At 41.1% G+C, this 23,594-nt stretch overlaps 4 protein-coding genes across 6 annotated transcripts; 3 read left to right on the forward strand and 1 right to left on the reverse strand.

The window, feature by feature from the left end:
• The first annotated feature begins 1,017 nt into the window (after positions 1 to 1,017).
• On the forward strand, positions 1,018 to 12,873 carry zdhhc5b (zinc finger DHHC-type palmitoyltransferase 5b). 3 transcript variants are annotated; one of them, XM_034544124.1, is made up of 12 exons: positions 1,018 to 1,183; positions 2,417 to 3,870; positions 4,370 to 4,491; positions 4,721 to 4,878; positions 5,586 to 5,758; positions 5,913 to 6,015; positions 6,146 to 6,237; positions 6,521 to 6,653; positions 8,089 to 8,197; positions 8,397 to 8,503; positions 9,337 to 10,262; positions 10,729 to 12,873. In XM_034544124.1, exons 2-12 carry the CDS (start codon positions 3,722 to 3,724, stop codon positions 10,832 to 10,834), a joined length of 2,178 nt encoding a protein of 725 aa, XP_034400015.1. In that variant the 5' UTR covers positions 1,018 to 1,183; positions 2,417 to 3,721; the 3' UTR covers positions 10,835 to 12,873. The 3 variants fall into 3 exon arrangements, with proteins under 3 accessions (XP_034400015.1, XP_034400017.1, XP_034400016.1); XM_034544126.1 differs by having other exon boundaries at positions 1,020 to 1,183; positions 2,417 to 2,694; XM_034544125.1 differs by lacking the exon at positions 1,018 to 1,183 and adding an exon at positions 1,193 to 1,304.
• On the reverse strand, positions 12,874 to 16,928 carry tmx2a (thioredoxin-related transmembrane protein 2a). Its single transcript, XM_034544128.1, has 8 exons — positions 16,656 to 16,928; positions 16,460 to 16,520; positions 15,722 to 15,835; positions 14,996 to 15,072; positions 14,477 to 14,583; positions 13,773 to 13,838; positions 13,517 to 13,646; positions 12,874 to 13,431 (listed from the first exon to the last, which is right to left on the reverse strand). Exons 1-8 carry the CDS (start codon positions 16,842 to 16,844, stop codon positions 13,255 to 13,257), a joined length of 921 nt encoding a protein of 306 aa, XP_034400019.1. The 5' UTR covers positions 16,845 to 16,928; the 3' UTR covers positions 12,874 to 13,254.
• Positions 16,929 to 16,970: 42 nt separating this feature from the next.
• On the forward strand, positions 16,971 to 20,388 carry si:dkey-6i22.5 (polyamine-modulated factor 1). The gene is made up of 5 exons (XM_034544129.1): positions 16,971 to 17,257; positions 19,214 to 19,319; positions 19,478 to 19,578; positions 19,911 to 20,106; positions 20,229 to 20,388. Exons 1-5 carry the CDS (start codon positions 17,031 to 17,033, stop codon positions 20,292 to 20,294), a joined length of 696 nt encoding a protein of 231 aa, XP_034400020.1. The 5' UTR covers positions 16,971 to 17,030; the 3' UTR covers positions 20,295 to 20,388.
• A 122-nt stretch (positions 20,389 to 20,510) lies between these two features.
• On the forward strand, positions 20,511 to 23,562 carry med19a (mediator complex subunit 19a). Its single transcript, XM_034542872.1, has 6 exons — positions 20,511 to 20,867; positions 21,301 to 21,423; positions 21,876 to 22,009; positions 22,437 to 22,533; positions 22,618 to 22,712; positions 22,997 to 23,562. The coding sequence occupies exons 1-6, from the start codon at positions 20,651 to 20,653 to the stop codon at positions 23,060 to 23,062; spliced, it is 732 nt and encodes a 243-aa protein (XP_034398763.1). The 5' UTR covers positions 20,511 to 20,650; the 3' UTR covers positions 23,063 to 23,562.
• Positions 23,563 to 23,594: the final 32 nt, after the last annotated feature.

A 23,594-nucleotide genomic window follows, 5' to 3' on the forward strand; every position in this document is an offset into this window, starting at 1 on the left:
TAAGTTGGACACTATTTCTTAACATACAGTAACAATATCTCCAATTGAAACACAGACTTTGTGATGCCTAGACACATGCCGATTAACTTTATGTCCTGATTTAAATATTTAGCTATTTTTTGTACTGTTAATTGTTCTATTGTTCTAAACATTGGCTTTGTTGTAGGTGGGCCTGTTATGGAGGATTTGAGTGGACCATCTGTCGTCTGTGGTAAAAACGTTGCAAAGAAATTGTTTTTCAGAGCTACTGTACTAACTCCTTCCCAATTCCCATAACACATTAGTACTACTCAACAATATTAGATCTGACTATTTTGGTAACCTTCAAAAGTGATTACAAAACACAAGAAACCTACCTTTTTGACTGGTGATCCTTTCCAAACAAAGTAGTTTCTGCTTCTAACCCCTTGTCACAAGTTAAGTATGTCTCGGAGTTCCCTTGTTAATCCTCCCAGATTGTTTTGCCTGGCACCGGTTAATATATGACTTTTGTTAGGTAGAATTTGGCTTCTTCTTAACAAATGGATTGTAAATAATTTGCATGTGGCTTGGACAAAAGCTGAATAAATGTAAACTGATCCAATATTTCACTAGAGAAAAGAAAAGACTCCAGACTAACTATTCTTCACTTGGTAATGTGGAACTTTCCACAAAGGCACAGCAATTATATGGAATCATCTGGCTTTCAAGTTTCCAGTATTACAGCTCACAACAAGGACATCTGACTCTAAGTTTCTGAAGTAACGTTAGAGATATCTCTTCATAAGTGGGCAGAGGACGTTAATGAAAAAAGTGTTTTTTCCTCTTGTTGCATTATGAGCTATTTGAGGAAATGTTACATTTAAATGTTAAATGCAAGGATGATATGCATGTAAAACTTTAGTAATTTAAGAGGAAGCCGTTTCATTATGTGGTAATCAAATTATGTGACGGTCAAAACAATCCGTTTTGCCGAATGCGAACTAGTACTATCAGTCAGTCATGGTCGGATAAACTGTTCCTCCAGACCACACCTGCTCGCTCTCTGATTGGCTGCTCATCCCACCTGAGGGACGACGGGCCAGTTCCGGGATTCCGATGGCGGCCTAGCAAGCGAGCTAACTAGTTTGCTAGCGGCTAACTCAAGGAGGACCGTAACGACCCACAATCCTACCGACAAGACAGCTCGCATGTTCCGTGTTAGGTATGTCCTACTGATTTCACCTGTTTTTTGTGGTGATAATTCAACTGCACGTACGTTCGTGTATCCCGCCAGCCGTCAATGAAAGCTACCCCGCGAGTGTAAAGCTCCCCATACTCGCCAGGTAACGTTAGCTAACTCTTCGCTGTGGTAAAGGACTGAGCATTGTCGCAAAAAACTTTCGAGGCTAGGTGAGAGCTAGCTGATTATTAAGTGTGGAATGCGTTTAAATGTCAGAATTTAAATGAACGTTAACACAACGGGACACAACATTGCATCGTGTATTATTTAGTTGAAGGTAGTGAGGTGTGACGTTATTTTAATGAGGTTCATTGTTGTAACGTAAGTTGTCTCCTATCACCGCCCTGGCCTGTTGTCGATGTCCGCTTCAATTTGGGATCCAAAGATGAAGTGATAAATCAGTTAAATTACATACATTTAGCTAAACAAGACGTTAGCTGGAAACTGCTAGTGTGTAACTGTTGCGGGGAAATGGATAACATGCATTGCTGGCCGGCCGTTTATCGATGTAGCTCGATAGACGGTGACATGACAGGCTGGATTTTAGGATTAACATCCGTTATAGTCTTGCGTGTGTTGTTGTTAGGCCAGTGAGACGGTTACTGCACTGCCTGGTTATTGTCGAAAAGAGGGGCGTGTCTAAACTATCAGGTTGCACTGTTACACCGCACGCACTACCTTTTCATTTGGAGGAGTGTGTGTGCGCGTGTCAGTCAAAGGCGTTCTGGCTCATCACGGATCCTTGTCTGCGTGTTTGTTTTTTTTCAATTTCCAGAAGTGGGAGGTGTTTCATTTGAGGGCATTGATGTGACAGCGGTTTGTTTAACAACAGCAGGCTGTTGAGCAACTTTGTTTGAGTAACAATAATGGTGAGAAATGAACAGGTTTACAGTGTAACGCAACCTTTTTGGGACAGTAAAGAAGTGATTAGTCAGCCTTTGTTGTGAAATCAGAGAACAACCTCTGCTTCTCTTAGATATCTGTGTCCAACAAGGAACTTTACTTTTGACAGTAAAGCTTAAACCTGCTAAATAAAAAACTGATCATTTCATACAAGGTATCATTGTAGTTACTTGTGTTGACCACAGCTATTTATATTGAACTCAAAGTGCTTTTATATCAGTGGGAACTATCACATATTAACGTTTTTTGCTTGGAAATTGTATTGATGATCAAAATAGCTTGACAACATTTTTATTATATTTGTTTTATAAGGACATCCAACAGCTGACCCACAGAGCCAGTGGGTAAAAGAAGACGGGGGACAAAGAGAAGAACGGACTAAAATGCCTCAGACTACATAACATCTCTGCGGCACATGGCTTTGTTTAAGAGATGCAGAATGGGAAAGGAGGTCTATCTGCAGAGAATTTGGAGGTGGGAGAGGTCTCTACACCCAGACCCGGCCAAGTGCGGAGACAGCTCGATGACACACACAGGGCTTCTTTTTGGATTGAGTTGATTTTGAACCCATATTGAAGCAAAGACTGAAGGTAGGGGTCTCACACAAACCAGGGGACTCTGCTCGGCTGTTTAAGCTGTTGTACTTGCAAAAGCAAGGCTGGACATCATTTTGTATACCGTTTTTTTCTTCATCAGCTTTTTGAAAATATACTCCAGCTGGACTTTTGTTCGATGCAGCTTCCAGCAACTAGTTTAAAATGGGATTTGTTTTAGTTTCCCCTGCTGACTTAGTTTGAAACGCTGGAACTGTTCCTTCTGCCGCCATCCTCCGTTTCTTCCACCCACCCAGTGCCTAAATACGCCCTCTCGGGACAATCACAGAAGTCCTCAGCAGCTGCTGCGCTCAATCCTCTGCCTGTTCTCCTCTATGTGCTTCTGCTCTCGGCCTGCTGGCTATCCACCCACTACCTCTTTCATTTTCTGGTCTTTTATTTTTAATATGAATTTTCATCAGAACTCAAGCACAGCGGCATTAATGTAAACGCTGAGTTTTAGGAGTGGAGAGAAACCCAAATTCCTCCAGTTTAAGTCGTGTGCAAGGTACTGTGCTTTTGTGTTGAAGCACACAAGCGTTACAGTTGCTCTGGTGCCAGGGAGCAGTACAATTAGATTTATTTATATTGTTGCACCAAATACAGTTACATTAAAGCCATACAAAAAGATTTATAAATTACCTACACATATTTTTGTATCACCTTGCTCTTGTAAAGTCTTGCTTTTATAAACCTCTATTATGCACACAACTTAAGTAACATTACAACAAGCTGTACACATGCAAAGCTAAATGTAAAGCTGTATACTGCTTTATAAAAATCCTCTGATTTTGAGTGATATATTGGTGCCAGGAGACATTTAGTGTCTGGACACAGAGAAACCCTCATGTTTCCATTCAGTTGCTGCTTTGCATAGTGTTTTCTTTTTCCTTGTCTGTAGTCATGGCCCCTCCTCCAAAACAAACCCCACATTTGCCATTTTGACCCGTAAAGCACCGTTTACAGTAGGTAGACCGTAGATACCTACCTCTCTCTCTGTCTTCCTCCGCACTCTGTGTCTCTGATGCCGGGCTTCAGTGGTGGCGGGGTTGGGGGAGGAGTAGGTGTCCCTGCTTCTGCTCCTCCCCGTCCATTTCGTCCCAGCCGATATGTCCCGGTGTCGGCAGCCACCACTTTCCTAGTCGGATCCACTACCCTCTTCTTCTGCTTCACGTAAGTATCTCTTTCTTGATCTCGCTCATATTTGAACTCACACATAATGCAAACATGGTGCAAAGAGCCGAATGTACACACAGGTGTGTCATTGCCAAACTAATAATGGTTGCATGTATTTGTGTGTGCTAAAGGCATGTATAGATACCCCTATGTGTTGTGTTTTCTATGAAGACATCCTGTTTGTTCAACCTTTACACAGAGAAAGTTTACTGAGCAAACATGTCCTGTCCTCTTATTAGCAACACTTGTATTCACACAGTTCCTCAAGATCATAACCGTGAACTGCCAAATTACAATTACAGTCTTCTGTTTCTGGCCAGTGAGCAGCTTCAAGGGAGCTGTTTAGGGGTAAATTGGCTCGCACAAGGCTTGTCAATAGTTGTTGATGGCATGTGGAGGTTTCCCATCTGTGTATTATAGAAAGTGCAGCGATTTGAGGCTGCTAGTAGTTATGGCCATAATATGTCGAACTGTCATTTTTTTTCATCCTGTCCAGGTGTCCATGGTTGTCAGAGTATTTCTCCTCTGTCATTCCAATCTACATTGCTGTGATCTTCCTCTTCACCCTCGCCAACTTCTGTATGGCCACTTTCATGGACCCTGGAGTCTTCCCCAGAGGTAAAACACATGTAAACAGTGTTGCTCTGCAAGTTTTTGACAGAGAAACCAACATATGCAATGTAGTGTTTTTGAGTACACAACAGATAAACTAAGAATGAAAAGAATCATCAATAATGACTTGATCCATTAGAAATTGACTCAAATAGTATAACACAATGCAGGGATACCGTAGGATCAGGTACAATGATGTTGGTACAGTCTCAGTGTTTGTGTCTGTCGTGTTTAGCGGAGGAGGATGAGGACAAAGAAGATGATTTCCGTGCTCCGCTCTACAAGACCGTGGAGATCAAGGGGATCCAGGTGCGAATGAAGTGGTGCTCGACCTGCCGCTTCTACCGTCCGCCGCGCTGCTCGCACTGCTCAGTCTGCGACAACTGTGTGGAGGTACACGTGCACACTCTGTATTATGGGCTTGTATTGTGAGTCCTAATTAGAAATGTATATATTTCACAGTATTATACACACTGAGTGAAAGTTATACAGGGACATTGGGTGAAACAGGGTGATGGTTTGTGTCAATTAAATTCAGTTTATTTTGTATAGCACAGAATCACAAATTATAAATGTGCCTCAGTGGTCTTTACAATCTGTACACATACAACATCCCTGTCCCAGGACCTCACATTGGATCAGGAAAAACTCCCCAAAAAACAGAAAAAAACCTTTCACAGTGAAAAAAGGGAAGAACCCTTCAGGAGAGCAACAGAGGAGGATCCCTCTATCAGGATGGACAGAAGCAATAGATGTCATGTGTACAGATGAACAGCGTTACAGAGTTACAACACATTCAATGAATATGACAGAAATGATTGAATATAATAATTACATAAATATTAAATATTTTTTCCTTTTTATATTATCTTCTTTTTTTAATTGTTCCTCTATATTTTTTTCTTATTGATTGAATGTCAATGATAACTCTGTCTGTCTGTCTGTCTGTGTGACATGACCTTGATATGTCATATTTTTAGTTTTTCATGTGAGAGGTAGGAATGGTTTGATTTGTATTTGTTGTAGTTGTTCCTTGTCATCATTATGCTCCTCTGTCATATCTTTACTTGTGCACATTTTTGTCCTCGGTGCTCTATCAGGATTTTGACCACCACTGTCCTTGGGTGAACAACTGCATTGGTCGGAGGAATTATCGCCATTTCTTCCTCTTCTTGCTATCACTTACCACGCACATCATGAACGTATTTGGGTTTGGCTTGGTTTATGTGCTGCACCACCGCCAGCAGCTGGACACGCCACATGCTGCGGTTACGTATCCTTCACTTGGCACACTGCAGCCATAAAGATGCAGGACAAATGATAAAACTTTCTTTTCACATTTTGTATGCGTTGTGATTTTTGGCCTGGTATTTGTTTTGTTTTTCTTTGTTGGGTTTGTTTTAACCTCCTTGACCCTCTCCTCCCAGTATGGCTGTAATGTGTGTGGCTGGCCTTTTTTTTGTCCCAGTCGCTGGCCTGACTGGGTTCCACATGGTGTTGGTGGCACGCGGTAGGACCACAAATGAACAGGTACATACAAGAGCTGGTTGTGTGCATCAACTCTTACATCACTGAATTAATCCAGGCAGTTCAGGTTGTTATCATTAATGTCGGTGTCCATGTGTGCTACATTTTCCTCTGCTCTTCCCGCTCATTGTAGGTGACAGGGAAGTTTCGGGGAGGTGTTAACCCCTTCACCAACGGCTGCATGAGGAATATTTCTCATGTGCTGTGCAGCTCCCAGGCCCCCAGGTCAGCCTTCTTCTCTCCTCTGAACTCGTCTGTTTACTCCCCTCCTTTTAACACTTTCTTCCCAAATTATTATTTTTCTTTCCATTGCTCTCTCTTTCCACTTTTCCAGCGTCCTCTTTTATTGTTCTCGCTTGTCTGTTTAGTTATGGCATATATGAGAGTAAGCCTTCAGTGTGAGTAGATTTTGGTGTTCGATCATGCTTTTCAATCGAGCAACATACTTCTAAGCCTGTTCTTTAATTCTTGTGTCATTTAATTAGGATTTATGTGTATGATCTCACAGATACATGGGACGGAGGCGGAGCCATCAATCAGTGGATGTACAGCCACCATTTCTTAGACCGCCCCTCACTGAGGCCCAGCTAGAAGCCAAGGTCCTGGACAACGGCATCCAGAATGACCGACACAGCACCAGGGTGAGGGATACTAAATCCAACAAATGTACTAAAAAGAATCTAAAGAAATCTACAGGTGTAAGTTTAGATGTAGTAGCTCTAGGGATTATAAATGATTTTCAAGAATTACTGGTATATATTGTAGACATTACTATGTTGCTGCGGGATGATATATATATTTATTAACACATAGGAACGCCCCAAAGATGTCGATCACATTTCGCAGGGTTCATTTAAAAATTAATGTAATAGTTAATTTCACAAAAGGTTTTACACACCATAAAGTCCTAATGACAGATGTGTAGGATCAAAAGCTATCGACTTGAAGAAAACCAAGAATCCCACACACTTTCCACCACATGAGCTCACTTCATGCACACGTGTTGGTCTGCTAAACTTCATCAGGCAAAGTTCAAACAGACAAAAAAATAAATAAACGACCATAAAGAAATTAAGTGAGTTCAAAGGATGTGGGTTTTCTTTTCATATTTAAATACTGAAAGGTGAGTACCAACACAGAAAATTCAACTGACTGTGAGCAGGCAGCTGATGTGTTGGTCCTGCAGCTGCTACCATGGATACCAGTGCTGCAAATTTTCCATTAATATAGACAACATAACCTATTCACAACTACCCAGTTCAGTCTTGCTCTCACTATTTGAAAAACCTCATGTCCTTATGTCTTATTCATCCATTTGAAACGTTCTTAAACAGTCCTTTGAAACAGTCTTACAACATAATGATAAAACATATGGGGTTTGAAATTGTGCTAGCAATGCAGCTATATCTTAATGTATTAACTTTAAATATTACAGGACAGATAAAAGCAGAAACGGTCAGTTAAACGTTAAAGATATCCACAGATTTGTGTAGTGTTAAGCATGGTTTTGGAGAAATAGGAGAGACATTGATTTAGAGATAACTTCAAGTAACAGATTGATTTCAATGCTCATCAAAACTGGGAAAATGCAGGACAGAAGATGTCTAATTTGTTAGTTAAAAACAATTTGAATCCCATTTCTTTCTGTTTTTTTCCTGCTGCTTTCGTACACTGTATTTTGCACACGGAATAAGAGTATATTAAAGGAGAAAACCCTACCTCATCTGGATAATGAAGTACATGTGTTGGAGGCTGTTCAGACTAAAAATAGTTACATCATTGAGTTTGAACTTTTATCAGATGCCAAAACAATGGTTCATGAAACGGGACACTATACCTCCAAGAAGTTGTTATGGCATCAACTGTTCCATCCTCTGTTACAACAATTGCAAGGTTAACAATAGAAGTACTACGCTCAAGTTACAAAGTAATATACTTGCAACGTGCGTGCATTGGCAGATGGTGTTGTGAAACTTCTTTACCGGATAACTGTATTCTAATCATTCTTTTTTAATTCAGTGCTGTTGTGGGTGTGAACATGGCCTGAAACTGTGTGTCTGTGTGTGTCCCCTCCAGTCCAAGAGTAGTCTAGAGCAGATGGAGAGCCAGTCAGCTGATGCAGAGCCTCCGCCTCCTCCAAAGCCAGAGCTTCGTTATCCTGGCCTGCCCCGTGCTGACACGGAGGGTGAGACCAACACACTCGCACACAATACATGTGTAACCTCTGTAGTAACGGGTATTTCACATGGCATGTCCACATCTTGAGTTTTGGCCATCAAGTGCAGCACAGGTACTTCAAGGGCTTTACCTGAACAGTTGAATGTTTGTTTTGTAATCACAAACACACCTCTTTCAAATTTTCCTTTTGGTTTCTTGCCACTCAGAGAGCAGCTTATTGACTAAAGCTCCAACTACGCCGTCAATGTATAAGTACCGACCACCTTACAACAGCCCAGGAAGGAACCACACTGCCCTCACACACCCCAACAAGGTATATGTCAATATACATGCACTAAACTATCCACCTAACATTATTCAATTCTGTATATTAAGAGTATTAAAGGAACACAGGGTCAGCTAAGAGCAAAGTTAGCCACATGTCTTTGCCTGATTGGACAAACAGATGCATGCAAGACTCATGTCAATCTAAACATATTCTTTTAAATAGACACACACCATGTTGATTTTACTTAGCAAGCTTGTTTTAGCATTTGTAAAATATAGGGATGTGGTTAATCTTATTAGATTTCTCAGAACAAACAATATCCGATTACAGTAACAATTAATCTGGTGGCTGATATGCCGTCCTGCTTCTGAATTTTTTTGTGGTTAATACCATGCCCCTCTTTTTTGTTTTTTACTTTGAATTGATCATTCAGTGGCCATCGGTCGATCAGTAAGTCTCAGCTAGTGTCTGTGTGTATCCCATTGGCTGTCTCTGTGTGTTTGAGTGGATCTATCCTTTCCCCTGAGACTGCATTGACTGGAATGTGTAGTTCATGTACCGTATGTATTTGTATTTCCATTCATGTGTTGATACACACAGTCTTTGACATGCACTGTCAGTGCTTGTTCAAGCCAGTCAATGTTTCCAATCCAGTAGTGTGATGATGGAGTAGAGCACTGGTCAAGCATCCAATTTCACCCCACCACTCTTTTTTTCTGTTTTATAATAAGTAGTCAAATGTTTTTTTTGGTGTTATGTTATCCATTCCTTAAGTAACATGGTGATTTTCATCTTTCTCCCAATCCACATCTTTACTCCTGCCTTCATCTTCATCACACTCCCCCTCTCTGTCTTTGTTCTGTTTCTCCTCCTCTCAGATGATCCGTGGGGATAGTCTTGACTCTCCATCTCCCTCCATCCTCCAGTCCAGCCGTCAGCCTAGCTACCGCTCGGAGCCGAACAGCTTGGACGGGACCACAGTGGTGGGGGGAGGTGCAGGGGCGCGCAGAGGGGGAGGGGAGAGGGGTGAGGGCCCCGGAGGCTCTGGCGGGACTGCTGGGGTGATGCCAGGGGGCATGTCAGGTTACTCCCTTACTGGGCGCTCCTACACCTCCTACCCATCCTCTCTGGTTCTGTCCACTGGCGGCTCTCACTCCTCCAGCCTGCGCTCGGCTCACACGGCACAAAACCCGCTGGCCACGCTCCAATCAGAGGGCACCACAGACACCAGCTACAAAAGCCTGGCTAATCAAACGCCTCGGAATGGCAGCCTGTCCTATGACAGCCTTCTGACACCATCCGAGAGCCCAGAGTTTGAGTCAGCCGCTCATGAGCTGTCACCGCAGAAACCTCGAGCTCCGTTTCCTTCAGCGACTATAACAGGCCAGCGTGAGGTGGTGTCACCCAGCAGCCCGCTGCAGGGCTACACGTCGCCCTTCCTCTCAGCTCAGATCGCTCAGCAGAGGGAGGGGCAGCTGCTCCAGGGCTCTGCCACTTTCTCCTCCCCCCACAGGGCCTACCTGCGTGCCGTCAGCCCGCCCCCTCCCCCCTCTGGGCCTCCTGAGATCCAGCACCTGCTCCAGCTTAACCACGACTCCTCCTCCCGAGCCCCTCGTAACCTTTCCTCCTCTTCCCCTTTGGCTCGTTCACTAGAGCCCCCTGTCTCCCCGCCACCTCGCGGCCTCTCCCTCGGCAAGTCCCAGTCTAATGTTGGGGAGGCAGGACCTCAGCACAAGCCTCGGGCTTCAGGAGGAGGCATTGTGCTGGGAGGGGGAGGAGCCGGAGGAGGGCAACAGGCTCCACAGTGAGTAGTGATCCATCGTCAGATCCGTCAGCACGCTTCTCTTCCTCTTCCTCCTAATTCTCTTCTTCTTCCTCCCTGGTTTTGTGTCAGCCCTCCTCTTCCTCCCTGATCTGTGTGAGTCTTCCTTTTCCTCCTCCAAGGTTGAGTCAGTCTTTGCTTGTTTAGCATTGAACAGTTGGAAGTGTGTCTGGAAGATTTATTGGTTGTGTTGGTGGACTGTGTGGATAAGTTTCTAAAAGCATGTCAGTATGTGTTTAGCTCTGTGAAAGCATGCCTAACGATGGTGCTGTTTACTTCTGTCCTCTAGCCTTTTTTGTCCCTGTGCTTTTCTTACTCACTAAGTATAGTTACCAAATGCCTTAAAAATGTGATTGTAGAGAAACATTTGTCCTCTGTCCTCCCTCCTCATCTGCTTCCCCTCTCCTCCCCTCCCCTTCCCTCCCCTTCCTGATGGCTGTCCAATCAGATCCACCTCTCGTCCAGTCTTGGCCAATCACACACCATCCAGACCAGGGGGCGGAGTCAAGAAGGTGACGGGTGTTGGAGGGACCACTTACGAGATATCGGTTTGAGTGACAGACATCCTTCATGGTCCATCACAAAGAATGGGGAAAAGTCACAGGACTACTTCCACTTGTCTCTGACCTGAGCTGGATGTTATTCATGACTGTAAGCTCCTGAAAAATGACTGTTTTCCACTGCAAAAGACTAAAGGAGCAGGCCTGTCTGGTACTCACTTTGTTATATTTGTAACTCCACCCACTGGCAGATTTGAACAAAGAGTAAAAGGGGACACTTTTTCACTGGATCAAGTCGACTCCATTTAGCCACTTTGTGAGCCATAGATGGATGTGACTGTATCATCATGGCTGGGCACAGATCTGTCTATAAAACACCCATAGCTATTCAATGATTTGCAGTTTTATTTGGACATTAGCACACGGAGTATTGCCCACCGTGTCCGACACTTAAGGAAAGGATGTCCTTTATCCAGTGGATGTAGAAACCTAAGTAGGAGGATTTAGGACTGTTGACCAATAGAAACATCTTTTCCAACGGACCACTCAACCGATTTATCTATAAGAGTCATGGAGAGAGAGTCGTACCTATAAAAACAGTATCATTTTAGTTTTCTAAATCTTTTTTTAAAAATGTTGTTTTATATAAATGTATAAAATCTTACAGATTATTATTATTATTATTATTATTGGGTCAACTTGTCAGGTATTGAAGATGACTTTGGATAAGGGTGACAGATGTACTGTGTGTAATTATTCATGAACGCAATCTCAAATCAGTTGCCTGTTTTTTATTTTAATGGCTGCATCAGCCACTCATGAGTTTGTGCTGGAATTTTCATCGTCCAAAGAGAATGATGATCGTTTGGTGGACAAGTGGTAAATAATTTAGCTTGATTTCCTGAAAGCCGCAAAGAAATTCTGAATCACAACTGCAGCACAAGTATCTTTGTGGAATGTACGCTTTTAATGTTTATGCTAGAGATAATATGCAAAATCTCTTAGTAGCTTTAAGATCATTATGTACTTTTTTTGTCTCTTTCTTCTTTTCTGTCAATCAAGATGCGAAGTAGAACCTTTAATAGGTGGCCAGCAAAATAGGGGCAGCAATGGAAGAAGGGCTTATTTATTTTTACCAGACATGACAACCTTGTAGTGTTGGACACCATTTCAAACCTGTCTCGACCAGATTGTCATTTTGTCTTTTTGAGAAAAGTATGAATATTTTTTACAACAAAGACTTTATAAATTAAATTGTAAAAGCGCTGCGCCACTTAATAGCATTTCAAGGAGGGACTGTCTGTTTTTTTTTATTTTTCTGCCTTGAGACCATACATAGTGAAGCATGCACATTGACATTTTTTTCTATTTATTTGTATTTTTTACACTTGAGGAAAAAGAAATGTACGTCAGAGTAGATTTTTTTTGATTGGCTTTTAAAACTTATGTAAAGGTACAGACTTTTTTTTATTTTTTTTTAACCCAAGCCCATTTTGAGAAAGAAAAAAGGAGAGCAGATTTTTTTTTTGAGTTTCAGGATTGGGTATTAAAGTGGAGTTTTTATTTATTTTATTTGTCCTATTAAGGCCTCCAGCGGTGTTCACACTAGAATGTCAAAGCTGGCTGACTGTAGCACGTCTTTGGGGGAAAGTACTTCCTTGAAGTATCATTGTTCAACCCAAAGGACCATGTTACTAGTTTTCAACCCTACCAGACTGTCTTCGGCATGCATGTGTTTTTTGTTTGTCGAGCTAAATGCTTCACTGGTGTGCAAACTTGAGAATATTGGCAATATGGTGATGTGTGGGTGATTACAAGTCAAGAAGCATCATTAATGGCACAGGCAGCCTTCGTAAGGAGATAAAAAGAACCTGCGATACTTTTCTTCCTGCTCTGGCCATGATCGTTGGCCACTGAACAATTTGAAACTATGTGAGTATACTTCTGTGAGATAAAATATTACTATTGTGGGCTGTGATGAATGGAACGAGTTTCACAAATATCTGTAACGAGTACATTTAAGACATTTCCAAAATGGCCTTTATAAAGAATTTTGAAAAAGATGGCTTCTCAGAATAAAAAGGTAAAACTGATGAATCTTAACTTTTTTATTTCAGCTTCACCTCTATTTATTTCAGCTTCACCAGTAAACATGCTAGTTGCAAAATACAGGCAGCAAAAGTTACACAGTGATGAGATGTTGCCGAAAGTAGCCAAAAAACAAGCATTACAAAATGTATTCTCAAATAACTTTATAAAATGTACCAAAATCATTGCTTGTCTTTTGCATAGCTGCATTCAAACCACACTGCATCATACCCAGCCAGGGAAACGTGGTCCAGCTTTTTGGGTATTAATTTGCCACAGTGAAGACTTTGAGTGTAGACATGACATCTTTAGTGGTTAAAACCGGTTTCCTCTCGCCGTCCCATCATATTCTGGACTTTGGCAACCACGTAAGGCAATCATCCTCTTCACTGGTCTTTCTTGCTCTCTGTGGGATGCTCGAGGTTGTTGGTTTCAGAATGGAGCTCGTCGGTGACCTCCAGTGGCTGAACGCCGCTCTGCTCCTCTTTCAAACCACGACCTTTGTTCAGCTTCTTGGATTTTTGGAAGAGTTCGTTGAGATTAAACTCCCGGATAATGTTCTCCTAGGAATTAAATAAACCTCATGTTAGGCTATCTTTGTGGATGTGACAGTTCCTACTCCACCAGTTAGTTACATACAAGACTTGCCTCATTGAAGGTCCAAGACACGGCTCTCTTTTTATTGTCCACCATTGGACGTCTTATGACTTCCCGCCCTTCTTGGAAAAGCACCAGTGAGGGCAGCTGCTTGGACAGTGGTGAAGTACTAACCTTGAACCTGTTCAGAAATAATTCCTTGGACAGTCAATTTTCTGTGCTCAGATACTGTCAAATTTGTAGAAAGCATGAAGAAACAATAGTGTGGCATTGTAGTAGAGGGGCAAAGTGGAAAAAAATGTCCGACCTCTCAGAAATATCTCCATAGCGTCCGATGTCCACTTTCCCAAACTTGAGTCCAGGACAGTTGTACCTGCAGTACACAGTGCAGGATGCACGGGACAAGTATCTGAGTCAATACTCTATTTTTGGAGAGCAGATCACTTAGATAGCAGATTACTTTTATTATTTACACAGCAGTTTAATTTAACAACTTCATTATGTGAAAATGAATATAATATTGCTTATCTAGAAATTATAAGATACATACAGTATGGAACATGGAAGGGAGTTATCAAGCCAAACTTCCACTGAATAAAGCAGGAGGCCGAGCCGTCTTACTGACAGACAAAAAAGCCTTCTGCAGCTAAATAGATACAATTATTTTTATGATTCATACCAAATAAACACACTGTAAAATTATTGTCTTTGTTGTATGTATAATACTCAGCAGATTCCAGAATGTTTGAGCCATACGGTTTATCTTCAAGCAATAAATGTTCTACTTAGAAATAGATATCATGGTTGCATATTTAAGCAAAGGTATGATATAATGATATGTAGGTTTATTGCCAAAAGTGTATTTATCTAGTATTTTGTCTCGAACACAGCTCAGCCAATCACAGCTATTTAAATTTCACCATCAGTGACTAATTAACCTGAAGGAGGGTCTGACAAACAGTTCAGCCGTCAGTATCTTAATTACAAAAACTTAATTTAATTATTTCTTACTTGAGTGAAAGGTCGGCAAAGACGGGAGCGAAAGACTGACAGTCAGAGGACCAGTTGGCGTAGAATTCAACAATCCAGGTGACACGACTGTCTCTCTGCAGCTCCTCCTGATGACACAATAAATTAGATGAGAACAGATTACGCAGGTGACGATCTGTCACTCTCACCTACTCGCCTCCTAAAATACGTCCAATAAGGCAGTTCAAATATTTAAAATGTCTGACATTCAATTAATATATATTATTAATTGGCATTTTGCTATTACAATGTGGCTTCCATGTTTAATGGAGACGTTCTTATTGCATTGTGCAATAAGAAGCTCACATCTTTATGTTATTATATTACATATAAAGACTTGGATACTCCATTATAATTCCCACCAGTTGTGTTGTTTTAAAGCTGCTACTTAACAGAGTCCTGAGGTACGGCTGTAGTTACAAATGATCATCTTACATCAGAAAGGAATTTACAAGTATTTAAACAACTGCAATCCAGCACAGTCTGTAGTGTAACACTCACATCTATGGTCTTGTCACTGAAGTACTTGATGTACTCGGGGCCCATGTAGAGAGGTGGCTTACAGGTCATGAGGAATGCTGGAGACAAGGCACAGATAAACAGACTAATAAGTTAACATTAGAGAGAATCCCAGTGGAGTCTAAATGCAAGTTTGACATTTTCTGAAGCTTTGAAAGTCTCAGATTAGGTTAATAATAAATATCCACTTGAAGTAACCTCAGTTGAATAGGTGCCTGATACAAAAAAGATATATAAATATAAAAGAGGAATACAAAAGAAAACAAGTACCCACACTGGACTCGTTACTGTCGTGAAGGAGATCAGTGTTAGCTCAAAACGTCTGTAATAAAATAAGTACTCCAAATGCAGTTTCAAGGTACCTTTCTTTAGTAATTATGTTTAATCAATTTCCCCAAAATGCTGGCTTATTTTATGAATACCTACCAATAATTATATAGAAACTGTCTACTACCTCGTTTACTAACAGAACTGATTATAATACTAAATGCGTGAGATCTTTGTTGAACAGTTTCTTGAGGGGCATCGAGAGTGGTGTCTCTAAACAGCAAAGGAATAACTTTAATGGCACCACTTTAAGGGGAAGGTGATGGGCCGGCACTACCATGTGTCCCTCCTGATGGAAGACAGTCTTAAATATCCCTCCCCTTAACTCAAAGTTTCTTGAGAGTGCGGCAGTATTTGTATAAGGGTCATAAGGCCACTGACCGACACACAATGCGAGGTAAAGGATGCCGAGCCGAATGTCCAGCCTGAAGAAGAGGACGACGTTGGCCACTTTACTGAACAGGAACAAGTTGCCTACGTGCTGCTCCAGTGTGACTGAGAAAGAGAAAGGAGAAGAAGAGAGGACAAACATTGAATGTAGCCGGGGAGTAACCTTCACGCTGTTGGTACAAGGTCACAAGAAGGCAGGGTTACACTGCAATTGAAATGTTTACACAACAAAGCAAAGCTTTTTGTAAAGCACTTCCTGCATGTGGCTAAGTGCAGGGCTTCTCAGGATCTGAAACAGTTACCCATTAAGTCACAAATACCTACTGGGTTCAACATTACATACACATCGTAGGACCCACCTAGTTTCCTTCCTTGTTGTTCGATAGGATTTTGAACAGTCACATATCTGTCTCTACTTTCAGGTTACAGATTAAGTATAATTAGGAGACACACTTCTCATGTGAATCAACATATCACAGATGGCAGAAATGTGGCTTTCTGCCAGAAAGAGTTTATTTGAAATAAAACTAGATCTAACCAAGTAGGGTTGTTGCCTAGACTGAAAAAAGGCGTGCTAGTATATCTTGGTGGTCCCCAGTTCACCTTCTTAATGCAGATAGGCCAACACTTGTGATGATGACTGTTTACAGTGTAAACAAACACTTGCTGTGTTGGTTTACACACATACAACTGTGAGCATGTGTGTGTGGGGGGGGGAGGGGTACTTACTCGCTCTCCTGTTCTTCATCATAACTATTGCACTAAGAAACATGAGAATCTCCAGCTCTCTCTATAAAGCAAAAGAAAACAAACATGAAACAACTTTGTGAAAAGTGAGTAAATTAAGTTACAACTCATCTCACATTATATTTTGATATAAATATAAATATACAGTGCAGCGCCACACTATCCCCGCCATGCTCACCCAGTCAAAGTCGCAGGAGTTGCCGTCCTCTCGCTGGGTCGCCAGGTGCTCGCACAGACCGGGAGCCTTTCGGACCACCAGGAAGGCGACGGTCATGAAAAGCGAGGACATATAATATGGTTTCAGAAGCCATTTGTAAATCTGAGGTAAGTGGTACAAAAAAGTACAGAGTCCTGTGATTAGAGCCATGTTGGTAAAGACGGCAGTCAACCTCAAGGGGCTTGAGGAGGAATGACAGCTGGAAGTAACTGACTGACAGACCTGGCGGCCAGCTCGAACTGCGCATGTGCCAGAATAACCAATTTCGTAGTTTCTGGGCGCAGTGACTTGCCGTAGATTTGGCGGGTGTTGAAAAACGTAAACAGAAGCGGAAAAATGGAAGAAAGCGAAGGCGCAACACAAAAGGAGACTGTAGTTGAAATTTGTGTTAAAACACCAGCTGTAGACCGAATGAATGAAGCCACAGGAGATGTTTCCTCACAGACGACCATACCTGGATCAGGTAGTAAGCCGCCCGAGGAGAAAGAAGCTCGGTTTAAGAGGCTGAAGTTGTTCGACAAAGTGATGCAGAAGAGCCTGGAAAAGTTCATCGACCATGCCAGGTAACGTACCACTTGTGTTTATGGTGGAAATCCAGTCCCGAAACGACAGTATGCATTAGTCCCAGTTTGTAGCTCCCTTGTTATGGATCATCGTTACTTTAAATTATTTATAAGTATTGAACACGCCACCATTTTTCTCAGTAAATATTTTTCTTAAGGAGCTATTGACATGAAATGTTCACCAGATGTCGTTTACCCATATATACAAAGAAAATCAAACAAATAAGTTCAGAAATTAAGTTACATGTAATAAAACACGCTGATTTAAAATGTATTTAATACTTGGTACAAAAGCCTTTGTTGGTAACGACAGCTTCAAGACGCCTGCTGTATGAGACGCTAGTCGCATGGATTGCTCAGGTGTGATTTTTTGTCTTCAAATCTTGACGCTTCTGTGGGAACTCTGATCTTGAGCTCTTTCCATAGATTTTCTCTTGGATTCAACCTTATTGTTGCAAAACATACTGATTGCATTGGTTACAGAAGGATTTCTAAACTTCTGAATGTTCCAGTGAGCACTGTTGGGGCCGTAATCTGGAAGTGGAAAGAACATAATTTAAATAGTATGCTCACCACCAAGACTCCATTGCTGAAGGAAAAACATGTTGAAGCTGGTTTAAAGTACATTTAGACAAGCCTGTGAAATACTGGGAGAATATAGTCTGGTCAGATGAAAACACAATGGAACTCTTTGGATGCCATAATGCACACCTCGTTTGGAGGCCAAATGGCACTGCACATCACCCCAAAAACACCAGACCAGCAGTGTTTTTCAGCATACGGCTCTGGCAAACTTCATATATTTGAAGGAAGTATGAATGAAAAAAATTACCAAGACATTCTTGTGTGGCCATCTACCAGGATGATGAAGATGAAACGAGGGTGGACATCTCAGCCAGACAATCATCCCAAAACTCTCAATTGGTTTCAGAGAAAGAAAATAAAGCTGTGTGAATGGCCCAGCCAATCAGCTGACTTTAATCCAATAGAAAATCTATAGAAATAACTAAATTCAGAGTTCTCACTGAAGCTTCAAGATTTAAAGACAGTTTGTGTGAAAGAATGGGCCAAAATCACACCTGAGCAATGCAAGAGACTAGTTTCTCCATACAGAGGCGTCTTGAAGCTGTCATGACCAACAAAGGCTTTTTTACCAAGTATTAAATCAATTTCAGTAAGCGTGTTCAATACTACTTCCCTGTCATTCCATTTTATTACACATAACTTAATTTCTGAACTTATTGGTTTGGTTTTCTTTGTATGTTTGCATCACTTGGGTTGTCACCGTCATCTGGTGAAAATGTCATTTCAATAGCACCTTTTGAAATATATTCACTGAGAAAAATGGTGATGTGTTCAATACTTATTTTACCCCCTGTATATTGGAGGCACAAATCGAGGTGAGTTCTATAGGTAGCTTTATGAGGATGATGATGATAACCTGAAGGTACAGGAGATGAGCTACAAAAGCAGTGGGTGAATGTGGTAGTGGTCACAGCTGTGTGAAGGACTGAGATTCAGAAGTATCGTAGATGATTACCATGACAGTGCAGCATTCATCTGTCATAGGAAGTCAGACCTATGACTTCTGGGTTAAATTGTTAACTCAAATTATTGAAAAGATGTAGGATTATCATGTTTTTTTGGAAATAATAAAGAAATAATAATTACTGCCTTATTTTCCTAGCTTTCTACACATTCTGTAAAATCACACAATGTGTCTTTTTTGGCAGCAGCTAATTATTTTTGTTCCATTATCGCTATTATTCTTATATTATAGATTGTTAGGTGTCAGAAAATATAGAAAAAGTCCAAGGTGATACCTTCAAGTTGCTTTTTTTTGTCCAAACAGTTAATCATTTCAGTACTCGATTGGTTAACTGAGAAAACGTTCTGGTTTAATGGGAAAAAGACACAATTTGCTTCACTTTTGATTGACACTGCTTTTGATCACAGTTTTAACAGATTTGCCAGCACATTTCGGCCTCTGTACAAAAAGAACCCGCAGAAGATGGAAAGCATTCACAAGCAGTTCATTGAGGAGCTGCAGAGGGCCATACGGGTATGCAGCGCACCACACATTACAAATGTATGAAAAGTAAAAAACAGATGGAGGGTATTATTCCTTGGTTTTGTTATATGTGTGTATATGTACTCTTCTACCTGCCTTTGCTTTTTATTTATTTGCCTACATCAATGGCTGTGTTTGTGAATGTGAAGGAGGACATCAGCCGATTGATTGAAGAAGGTTCGTTAGAGTTCAAACTGAATGAGCTGGACCAACTGGAGAATGCTGCAAAGAAGAATGCAGACCCTGCATGGTCCGTAAACGGCACTAAATCCATTTCATCTTCCACCACCTTCTGCTTTCTTTCCAATTAAATGATCAACTGGTTACATGTTAAGCTTTTGATTGTTTATGCTCAGTTTTCTTGTAAAACACTCTTTGACAACATCTTAAGACTGAAATATATCTGCTCCTTTTACCACCACTCATTCAAATACTTAATAGCAAATACCACTAACAACCCTGTACTATAGGCGCATTGCCTTTCTTCATTGCAATGGGTGTCACCACTGTAATATTTCCATTTTGCAGCGTGATTCAAATACCAAACATCTTAATCCTTTACCCTCTCACTTGTTTTGATAGGCGGCCGAGTGGAGTTCCTGAGCAGGACTTTTGCAGCTTTTTGATGCCATACTATCAAAAGCAGGAGAAATACATGCGACAGGAGCTGAATAAGATTCAAGCCGAGAATGCTGCCCTATCACAGAAGGCCCAGGCTGGTAGAGAGAGTCTTGCTCAGACTGAATATCGTATTTCTACCACTGTTGATGAGTGGAAGGTGAGAGAGAAACAATTGGCAAAAGAAATATTAGAGCTATACAGGATAAAATTCACCAAAAAAAAAATCATATTTAACATGACTTAACAGTTTTCTTGTATGTTTTGTTGTTTCCCTTTTAGGCATCGGTCACAGAGTTTGAAAGGCTGGCATCTTCTCTTCACCCTGCCGATGTCTTTGATGTATGATCTTCTAATAAGTTATTTGATATCTGCAGGATAAATTAACTGTACATTTCGGATGTGTTCATTATGCCTGTTTTCTGAAAATAAACTTGAAATCCTGGATATAAGAAAAATGTTTTGTGACCTTGGTAATTATATTCGTATTTAATATATTAGCTTATATATACCAATCATTACGGTAGTGTGCGTGTTTATGCCTGGTATTACGGCACATGGGCCATGAATATAATGCCACAAAGAAGTGAGGAGTCGAGTTCACACACGGATGGATTCTGGGTGAACACCCTGTCAAACAACAGGCCACACGCTTGACGAAACTAACTTTTTCTTTCAATATAAATGTATTATTCGTGATAGATATGACGGAAATGTTTTCAACTCTGTTCGGGCAAAACGATGCCCAGGGACCACCCGGCTCGTCTCTGGGTTTCGGGCCGGGGAAGCCTCCGCCGCCTCTGCCTCAAAATCAAGTCTCCATGGCGGGGCAGATGCCACCGCAGCTCGGGGATGAAGGGCCTGTCCTGCGGAAGCCCGGAGCCATGAATGAACCGTTCTACTTACTGCGGGAGCTTCCTGGTACCGTCTGTCTGTTATTGTTAACTGTGCCATGCTTTGTGTGTTAAATGTCTATTAATTTAAGGAGATAGTTGAGCTGTTTGTAAACAATGCTAACTGACGTTAGCTAACAAGATCAGTGTTACCAAAAATATCGACTAACGTTAAGCTAATTAACGTTGCTGGTACGAGCCCACCTGTTTGTTTAATAGTTTTTTTTAATTTTTATATAACGCTATATATCTTGTTTGCGTGACACAGAAACCACCTGAGTTTACATTTTTTTTAACTCCGCTCTTGTGTTTCTAAGTTTAACTTAGTCTAACCTAAGTAACAGCAGCTCCAGTCGGACCTGTTGGTTAGCTAACGTTAGGTTATAGATTGGTTATATATTCATTTACTTGTATATTAATTTACTTGTCATGTTCGCACGAATTTAACTGTGTGTGTTTAGTGGGAAACGAGTTAACGGGCAACACCAACCTCATCACGCACTACAACCTGGAGCACGCCTACAACAAGTTCTGTGGGAAGAAGGTGAAGGAGAAGCTCAGCAACTTTCTGCCAGAGTTACCAGGTCGGTGGTTATGAGTAGGAATCAAAGGTAGTGTTTAATAATGGAGACTGCACACATCTCATTAGAAAAAAGGAAAAAAATGTTAGTGAAGTACAGGACACACGTTTCCAAGTGACTTTACTCTTGATAGCTGTTCTTTCTATCACAATGTTCCTAATTTCCCCTAGCTCAATAGTGGTTGGTCTTAAGTGTTCCTGCTCAGTAAAGTTGTGCCTGAAACCTGCCTTTTAATCAGCTTCATAAAACCCCTGATATGTAACTACTTGTGTTTGTTCTTACATATTCTTGCCAACCAAACGTCTCTTGTCTGATTGTCTATTTAATGTTGAACGCAGCTAAACGCGTTTACATTTTTATGGCTATGTGCTCACGACCTTGTTCTTACATTTTTTTTATTTTGATCTCTAAACTTCCTCCTCGCTCCAAATTACTCGTCCTCTTCTGTGCTGCAGGTATGATCGACTGTCCGGGCACTCAGGACGGCAGCTCGTTGCGCTCTTTGATTGATAAGCCTCCAGTGTGTGGGAACTCCTTCAACCCATTGACAGGCGCTCTGCTCACAGGCTTCAGACTACACACAGGACCAGTACGTGCTGAATATATCGATTTATTAACAGTGTGTGTGTATATGTATGTATATATATGTGTATGTATGTATGTATATATATATGTGTATGTATGTATGTATATATATATGTATATATGTATATATATGTATATATGTATATATGTGTATATATATATATGTATATGTATATGTATATATATATATATATGTATATGTATATATATATATATATATATATATATGTATATATATATATGTATGTGTGTGTGTATACATATATATATATATATATATATATATATATATATATATATACATATATATACACACACACACAGTATGGCAAAGTGTCATTAGTTAGCATAGTCTGGCCTGCATGTGTTGTTCATTTTATAATTTTATTGTCCATTATTAACATGCATGTTTGTGTTTTTTTCTCTCCCAGCTACCAGAACAGTACAGACTGATGCACATACAGCCTCCAAAGAAGAAGAGCAAACACAAACACAAACACCATCGACTGCAGGACCCGTTACCACAAGGTATGACATGCTATACAAGTCCACTAACTCAGAATAATGCAGCATGTTTTCAGGCCACTAAGCTGCTTCTTTTTGACGTCTTAGAAACTCCATCAGACACTGATCCCAAAAAGAAGAAGAAGAAACGGGATGATGATCCTGACCGCAAGAAAAAGAAGAAAGACAAGAAAAAGAAGAAGGTAAGAAAATCTATCACGCGACCAACAATTCATAAAGTTGCCAGTTAGGCTTGATTATGGGTTCTGGTTCGAGACTATCTTAAACCATATAACAAATGCAAAGTTTATCACAAAATAATGAATGCTTATAGAAAGCTAATTTGTTCCCCTCAGTATTAAACAGACTGAACTCGGCAGAAGTGAACACAACAGCTGTGCACTTGGCTTAGATCTGATTCACAATACATTCACTCCCATGGCCACACAAGTAAAAGCAGTCTGTTTATATCTCTGTCTCCCTCCAGAACCGCCACAGTCCTGACCACCCCGGCCTCGCTGGATCACAACCCAACAGCAACAGCCTCAGATAGACAGGAGCCCACTGTGTGCATGCCGGTGTTTGTGTGTGTGTGTGTGTGTGTGTGTGGCATTTTGTAAGGGGATGCGTGTGTGATTTACAGATAATTGTATTATTGGGAGTATGTTTTAATGAGAGCGGAGATGAATGAAGTAATGCAAATGTTTGTATGATGTGTGTGTGTGTGTGTGTGTGTGTGTGTGTGTGTGTGTGTGTGTGTGTGTGTGTGTGTGTGTGTGTGTGTGTGTGTGTGTGTGTGTGTGTGTGTGTGTGTGTGTGTGTGTGTGTGTGTGTGTGTGTGTGTGTGTGTGTGTGTGTGTGTGTGTGTGTGTGTGTGTGTGTGTGAAAGGAGCAACACAGTGGACGTGTGTGATCATGTAAAGAAATGTTACAGAGCAGTGTAAAAGGCAGAAAGCCGCTGGTGGGCTGTGTGGTGTTATGGATGACTGACTTTGATTTTGTTGTGATAACTTTTGACCATATTGCCAAAATCAAATAAACGTTTGGTTATTATCTTTGCTTGTGTCTCCTTATAAGACCGTGGT

Source organism: Cyclopterus lumpus, chromosome 10, assembly GCF_009769545.1.
Source record: "Cyclopterus lumpus isolate fCycLum1 chromosome 10, fCycLum1.pri, whole genome shotgun sequence".
Classification (NCBI taxonomy): domain Eukaryota; kingdom Metazoa; phylum Chordata; class Actinopteri; order Perciformes; family Cyclopteridae; genus Cyclopterus; species Cyclopterus lumpus.

What these genes read in the sequence shown, in the direction of transcription:
- zdhhc5b (XM_034544124.1), top strand. Translation starts at nt 3,722, where the DNA reads ATGCCGGGCTTCAGTGGTGGCGGGGTTGGGGGAGGAGTAGGTGTCCCT. An exon ending in CCCTGGAGTCTTCCCCAGAG is followed by an intron (nt 4,492 to 4,720) that starts GTAAAACACATG and finishes TGTCGTGTTTAG; the next exon opens with CGGAGGAGGATGAGGACAAA. An exon ending in ATGACCGACACAGCACCAGG is followed by an intron (nt 6,654 to 8,088) that starts GTGAGGGATACT and finishes TGTCCCCTCCAG; the next exon opens with TCCAAGAGTAGTCTAGAGCA.
- tmx2a (XM_034544128.1), bottom strand. Translation starts at nt 16,844, where the DNA reads ATGGCTCTAATCACAGGACTCTGTACTTTTTTGTACCACTTACCTCAG. An exon ending in TTTGCCGACCTTTCACTCAA is followed by an intron (nt 13,839 to 14,476) that starts GTAAGAAATAAT and finishes TGTGTACTGCAG; the next exon opens with GTACAACTGTCCTGGACTCA. An exon ending in TATGGAGATATTTCTGAGAG is followed by an intron (nt 13,647 to 13,772) that starts GTCGGACATTTT and finishes ATTTCTGAACAG; the next exon opens with GTTCAAGGTTAGTACTTCAC.
- si:dkey-6i22.5 (XM_034544129.1), top strand. Translation starts at nt 17,031, where the DNA reads ATGGAAGAAAGCGAAGGCGCAACACAAAAGGAGACTGTAGTTGAAATT. An exon ending in AGCTGCAGAGGGCCATACGG is followed by an intron (nt 19,320 to 19,477) that starts GTATGCAGCGCA and finishes GTGAATGTGAAG; the next exon opens with GAGGACATCAGCCGATTGAT. An exon ending in CCACTGTTGATGAGTGGAAG is followed by an intron (nt 20,107 to 20,228) that starts GTGAGAGAGAAA and finishes TTTCCCTTTTAG; the next exon opens with GCATCGGTCACAGAGTTTGA.
- med19a (XM_034542872.1), top strand. Translation starts at nt 20,651, where the DNA reads ATGACGGAAATGTTTTCAACTCTGTTCGGGCAAAACGATGCCCAGGGA. An exon ending in TCAGACTACACACAGGACCA is followed by an intron (nt 22,010 to 22,436) that starts GTACGTGCTGAA and finishes TTTCTCTCCCAG; the next exon opens with CTACCAGAACAGTACAGACT. An exon ending in GCAGGACCCGTTACCACAAG is followed by an intron (nt 22,534 to 22,617) that starts GTATGACATGCT and finishes TTGACGTCTTAG; the next exon opens with AAACTCCATCAGACACTGAT.